Raw genomic sequence first — 6,652 nt, 5'->3', positions numbered from 1 at the left:
TTTATTTCTTTCTCCTGCCTGATTGCTCTGGCCAGGACTTCCAGCACTATGTTAAATAGGAGTGGTAAGAGAGTGCATCCTTGTCTTGTTCCAGTTTTCAATGGGAATGCCTCCAGCTTTTGCCCATTCAGTATGATGTTGGCTGTGGGTTTGTCATAGATGGCTCTTATTATTTTGAAATAGGTTCCTGCAATGCCTAGTTTGCTGAGAGTTTTCATATGAAGGAATGTTGAATTTTATTGAAAGCCTTTTGTGTATCTACTGAGATGATCATATGGTTTTTGTCTTTAGTTCTCTTTATGTGATGAATCACATTTATTGGTTTGCATATGTTGAACCAAACTTGCATCCCAGGGATAAAGCCTACTTGATCGTGGTGGATTAGCTTTTTGATGTGCTGCTGGATTCAGTTTGCCAGTATTTTGTTGAGGATTTTTTCATCGATGATCATCAAGGATATTGACCTGAAGTTTTCTTTTTTCATTGTATCTCTGCCACGTTTTGGTATCGGGATGATGCTGGCCTCACAGAGTGAGTTAGGAAGGAGACCCTCCTCAATTTTTTTGCAATAGTTTCAGTAGGAATGGTACCAGATCTTATTTATACATCTGGAAGAATTTGGCTGTGAATCTGTCTGGTCCTGGGCTTTTTTTGGTTGTAGGTTTTTTATTACTGATTCAGTTTTGGGACTCAATATTGGTCTGCTCAGGGATTAAATTTCTTCATGGTCTGGTCTTGGGAGGTTGTATTATGTGTCCAGGAATTTATCCATTTGTTTTAGGTTTTTAAACCATTTCTTCTAGGTTTCTTTGTTTGTTTGTTTGTTTGTTTGTTTTTTAGTTTATATGCATAGAGATGTTCATAGTAGTCTCTGAGGGTTTTTTTTTTTAATTTCTGTGGGGTCAGTCGTAATGTCCTCTTTGTCATTTCTGATTGTGTTTTTTGGATCTTCTCTCTTTTTTCTTTATTAGTGTAGCTAGTGGTCCATTCTTTATTTGTGTAGCTAGCACTCCATCTGTCTTATTACAAAATTAGTTTCTAAATAGGTACTTATTGATTTCTAGGAGTTATTGATATATTAGAAAATTAGTCCATGGCCTGTGAGTTGTAAATACTTTTCCTACTTGGTAATTTTTTGTCTATCTTTATTTACAATGGGAATTTTTGTTTGTTTGTTTGTTTTGACACAGGATCTCACTGTCACCCAGGCTGGAGTGCAGTGGCATGACTACAGCTCACTGCAGCCTCAACCTCCCAGGCTCAAGTAATCCTTTCACCTCACCCTCCACGCCACCATGCCCAATTAATTTTTGCATTTTTTGTAGAGATGGGGTTTTGCCATGTTGCCCAGCTGGTCTCAAACTCCTGGGCTCAAGCAATCCACCCACCTCAGCCTCCCAAATTGCTGGGATTATAGGTGTGAGCCACTGTGCCTGGCCCGATGGGGTTCTTTTGCCATGCAAAAATATCTCTTCTTTTATGGCTTCAGGATGGTTTATTTTATTTAGAAACATGTTCCCCCATTTCAGTATTAGAAAAAAACTTCCCATGTGGCCTTAAAGTACTTTTATGGGTTTTTTTACATGTAAATTTTTGCTTCATGTATCCTCGATTCATATTTTAGTGCAAGGTGTGAAATGAAAATATACCTTTTTTCCCAGATGATGATCTTCTTGTACTAAAATTATTAATTTATCCTTTTCCTGCTGAATTAAAATGCCAACTTTAGAAGGCTTTTTGTTTTATATATTTTTCGTGTTCCAAATGAGAACTAAGCTATTGTTCTTAATTCTGAATCTGATTTAAAGACCTTAATCATTCTCAGAGTACTTTGAGGCACCACAAATCAACCTTCCCCTTCCATTTACTCCTCAATATAACCTATTTTGTGAGCAAGCAAAGGTAAATCATAATATCTGCAAGAATTACCCTGGGGCACACCTTGAGTTCCCTAGAACACAGTTTCATGATCACCCAGTATCTAACAAAAATTTCCAAGCATAGTCTTAGAACACCAAAGAAAGCCCACTTCAAGAATGCTTTATTTCCCCCCAGAATTTGACTGGAATATCACAGCTGAGCTATGGGGCAGTATAGTGATCAAGAGTTCAAATCTTTGGAATCCAAAAGGCCTGGGCTTGTATTCAAGCTCCACTACTTACTTACTGTAAGAGCTTGTCAGTTTACTTAATCTCTTGGATTCTTGTCCTTTTGTTTCAAAATTTAGACAAAAAAGAAGTACATGTCTCATAGGTTATTGCTATATATAAATGAAATAATCCATATTATGCAGCAAGGCTGGCAGATGATAAACACAATTAATAATGTGGGCTATCATTATTACCCTTGCAGAAGGTCTCACAACATGCAAGAACTATTAGTTTTTTCTCTTCAAGATCCCCTTGTAATTGCCTGTTGCCAGTGATATTGGAAGTTTCTTAAAGGTAGGAACCCCATGGATATCCTTCATAAGACCCAGCACAGGACTGAGCTAATAATAATGATGATAATAACAATAAGAGTAATGATAAGAATAATAACAGTAACAGCTCCTAACAAGAGTCTGTCCTTGCCCATAGGGCTCTTACCTCAGGGGGCTGCCCTTCAAACTCAGGGCGCCTACAGTGGGAGTCATGATCATACCACATCTCAAAAGACTCTGCACACTTGTGAGGATGACCCTCATTTATGCTCTCCTCTGTTTGACCCCGAACAATTCCACTGAAATAGACAAAGAAGGATGGTTTGGGACAAAGAATTATGCAAGGTAAGGGGCTGGGCCATGAGAATGAGGGTTTGAGGATCTTACCCAATGCCGTGAATCCCTAAGCCAAGGATATAGAAGATAAAAAGGTGGTGAGTATACCAGAAGACCTCAAAATAACTCCTCCGGATGAACTCAGTAGCTGAAGTTACCATGAGAATCAAGGCTATTGTCATGATCACTCCAGTGAGACCAGCAATGCTGGTGAATGTCACATACTCCACTGTCTGTGAAAGGAGAAATGTCAGCCTGACACAATGTCCACCTGTGCACTTCCTGCTCATGACCTGATCTCAGATGCTTTGCTAGAAAGTCAGCTCACCGTGTTTCGGAACTGGATGGGATTTAGCCAAGAACCCCCCTTTTTCTCATCATGAGATAGGCTGGAGAGAATGGAGGCAAGTGAGCCATCTGTGGCCTGTCGGCTTCTGCTATAGCGGTCAAAGTTAAACAGGTGTGCAATGATGTGAATAGCTAAATGGAAAGATGAAAAGAAATGTTAAGAGGCATCTCAGCAACATCACGGCAGGTGTGCCCCATGAGACTAGAAGAATCCTACATTATAGTGCTTAGCAGAATGCTGAGTGCACAGAAGGTGCCCAATAAACCCTCGATTGCAGAGAGATCTTTTTTTATATTTACTCTGTTCCCAAAGGAATAGAACTTAAGCTCATGAAAATAGGCCAAGAACAGTGCCTGACAAATAGTGCCCAGTGCTCGATAAATATTTTTTGAATATGCATATGGATGGATGAATGAAGCAAGATTCTGAATGCCCTGGAGTCTGCAGATTCATGGATTGCCTGCATTACCTGTATGTAGGCAGATCATATAGGCCACCAGCTTGTGGAAGGTAAGGTTGTGATCCAATTGCTTTCTCAGTGTGCGACTGCAAAACTACAAATGTAAAGTGATCATGGTCAGATGTCTCCAGCCAGCTTTATTAAATTCACTAACCCATAACCAATATGTCTTCTTGCACATAGCATGCCAATACTCACCCACCGTTACCCACCCCCTTAGCTACCAAAGGAGACTTCTGCCTTCCATTCCTAGGAGCATGGTGTTGGGCTGTCCTACTGAGGAGTCTGGGGTCTCCTTCTTTAATGTGAAAGTTGACTTAGGAGTGGTTGGGACTCACTGAGCAGGTGCCCCTCAGGAAGGACAGCAGACTGCGGCACACAGGAAGCAGGATCAGCATGCTGTTAAAATTCAAGCAGAGAGCAGACGCTCGGGCACAGGCCAATGTTGACTAGAGCAGAGGAGAAAAAGAGACCATTAGCTGCTTCATTTCACCATCTAGCATGTGAGCCACTGACCCAGCCCACTCGTCTGAGGCCTGCAAATGAACAGGGCTACAGCTGCCTCCCCTCTCTCTCAGTAGCTAACACCATCAGGCCAGGCTCTGTTTGCAGAATACATAAAATATACTGAATTTACTATTGAATTGAGACATTCTCGTGACAGTAGTTTGGAAATGTTTGACTACATTTACTAACATGAAAGAGAATAGGATTTAATGATTACATGTTAGCAAAACATCCTATGGATGTAACATTTTACGTAATACTCTTAATTATAATTTTGTTATTTGCCACTTGTAAAAAAGTCCTAAGGATCATACACACACACACACACACACACACACACACACACACACACACATATACACACACACATATATATGTGAGACAAGGTCTGGCTCTATTGCCCAGGCTGGGGTGCAGTGGCGAGATCTCAGCTCACTGCATCCTCCGCCTGCTGGGATCAAGCCATCCTCCCACCTCAGCCTCCAGAGTACCTGGGACTACAGGTGTGCACCACCACACCCAGCTAATTTTTGTATTTTTGGTAGAGACGGGGTTTCGCCATGTTGCCTAGGCTGGTCTGGAACTCCTGAGCTCAAGAGATCTGCCTGCTTTGGCCTCCCAAAGTGCTGGGATTACAGACGTGAGCCACCATGCCTGGCCAAGGATCATATATACCTTTATTTGCATTTTAAATAAAGCTCATACTTAGAGGTATAATTACAGATGGTATTTTATTCTTTTCTGTATTTTCTAATATTGCAGTTATAAGCACATAATAGTTGTATAATAAAACCCTTAAAATTTTAAGCAATTCTATTAAGATGTCTTTAAAATTGAACAAAGTCATGACTAGCAAACCTCTTAGAGTAAAATTTTTAAACAGGTAGATATTTGAGAAGGGAGAACTTCAGAGGAGCAAAATTTTAAGCTGATTTCCTTGGGTGGCCAGGCAGCATAAATCAAGAACAACCTGATCCAGCAGTAGAAGCTGCTAGCAAAGGAGACAAGAAATCAACACTTCAAAGAAGTAGTTAGCCCAGAAAAACAGGCCTTACTAGATATAAGCTGGACAGAATATGCTTAACTCCATGACAGCTAAATCTGACTTCTCTCCTCAACTCTGTACAACTGGTCTCTGAGTCTACTTCATGAACTTGGGACTGCTATAGAGTGTGACAATGTTGTCATAGCAGAGGAGCTGACAGCAGCAGCCAGGCAATTTTTTTGCATTTCAACTGACTGGCCAGCCTTATATTGTGTGCATGTCAAAGACTTTCTAAAAGGAGGGGTATGGGTTAAGGTTAACAATTTCTTGGCCTTTTTCTAATTATCCATGAAGCACAAAATTGATTTTTCCTTACATCGTAAACCCAGGAACATGTGATATCAGTGTAATACACCAGGACAAGACCTGTCTAGTATCCATAATGGCTAAGAATGTCAGGCAGTGTGGTGAACAAAAGCTGCCCTACTGTTTTCCATTTCTGGCTTTTCCACATGACCTGTGTTTTCTCCCTCTGCTGAGTCACGCTCCGACTGTTTTCGGTACAGACAGCCTGTTCCATTTCTGAGTAAATTTCCTCTGCTCATCTCAGAGATCCTGCATTTCCACATTGGTTCCCACTACTTGCTTATTTGAATCACAGAGATTTCTTAAAGCTAAAATTGGCAAGTGAATTGAAAATATAGGACTATAATTTCACAGTTCCATATTCTGTGGTGGCTATCTGTATAGGATGAATTCTTTTTAGAGAAAACATTTTTTCCTCATTGCAGCACATTTAAATATGCCAATGTATGTTCATTTCTCTAGAACCCCACTCACTGGTGTTATAATTGAACTCCTGCTGCCATTAATGCATCATTGACTATGGATTTAAACTTCTTCCTCTGCTGCTTATCTGCTCTACTTCATAGTGAATCAAATTGCTCTCTGTATTTTCCCAAGGAGAGCATGAGTTGAAGAAATAACCTGTGAAATGTTTAAATAAATTATGGTATATCAATGTAATTAATTGTATTCTCTTAAAAGGCTGAGAGCTCTATGCAGTGATGCAGTGATGGTAAATATTTTAATGACTAGCTTTTGCAGGGGAGGGGGATTCCTGATTTCTAGCATTTGCCAATTTTGATGATGTAAATACTCCTACCATGGCAGATTTCAAGACACTAACTTGATGTCATTGAGCACCACTGAATGTAGAGTTGGGAAGAGATGCACACAACCGGCATTGCAACCTGATATGAGCTGGTTTCAGCACACCACTGGTTAGGCACTCACATGGAAAGATATCTGAGGCTGGGTGCAGTGGCTTATGCCTGTAATTCTAGCACTTTGGGAGACCAAGGCTGATGGATCACTTGAGGTCAGAAGTTTGAGACCAGCCTGGCCAACATGGTGAAACCCCATCTCTACTAAAAATACAAAAAATTAGCCAGGCATGGTGGTGCACACATGTAATCCCAGCTACTCGGGAGGCTGAGGCAGGAAAATTGCTTGATCCCAGGAGGTGGCGTCACTGCACTCCAGGCCGGGCGAAAGAGTGAGACTCCGTCTCAAAAAAAAAAAAAAAAAAAA

The 6,652-nt window shown here is 40.7% G+C and overlaps 1 protein-coding gene across 1 annotated transcript in view; it reads right to left on the bottom strand.

Moving 5' to 3' along the window:
- The window catches only part of NOX1 (NADPH oxidase 1), a 15,454-nt gene extending 11,437 nt beyond the window's left edge, over positions 1-4,017 (bottom strand). The window contains exons 1-5 of the mRNA XM_017860787.1: positions 3,906-4,017; positions 3,577-3,661; positions 3,087-3,238; positions 2,810-2,991; positions 2,589-2,721 (exon numbers count right to left, since the gene is read on the bottom strand). Of these exons, the coding sequence (XP_017716276.1) occupies positions 2,589-2,721; positions 2,810-2,991; positions 3,087-3,238; positions 3,577-3,661; positions 3,906-3,965 (612 nt within the window). The 5' untranslated portion in view covers positions 3,966-4,017. The remainder of the gene's footprint in view (positions 1-2,588; positions 2,722-2,809; positions 2,992-3,086; positions 3,239-3,576; positions 3,662-3,905) is intronic.
- Between the last annotated feature and the right edge of the window lie 2,635 nt (positions 4,018-6,652).

The sequence above is a fragment of the Rhinopithecus bieti genome, unplaced genomic scaffold (genome assembly GCF_001698545.2).
Source record: "Rhinopithecus bieti isolate Rb0 unplaced genomic scaffold, ASM169854v2 scaffold_57046, whole genome shotgun sequence".
Lineage (NCBI taxonomy): Eukaryota > Metazoa > Chordata > Mammalia > Primates > Cercopithecidae > Rhinopithecus > Rhinopithecus bieti.
The sequence above is the reverse complement of the archived record's forward strand: the minus strand, read 5'-3'. Positions and strand labels throughout refer to the sequence as shown.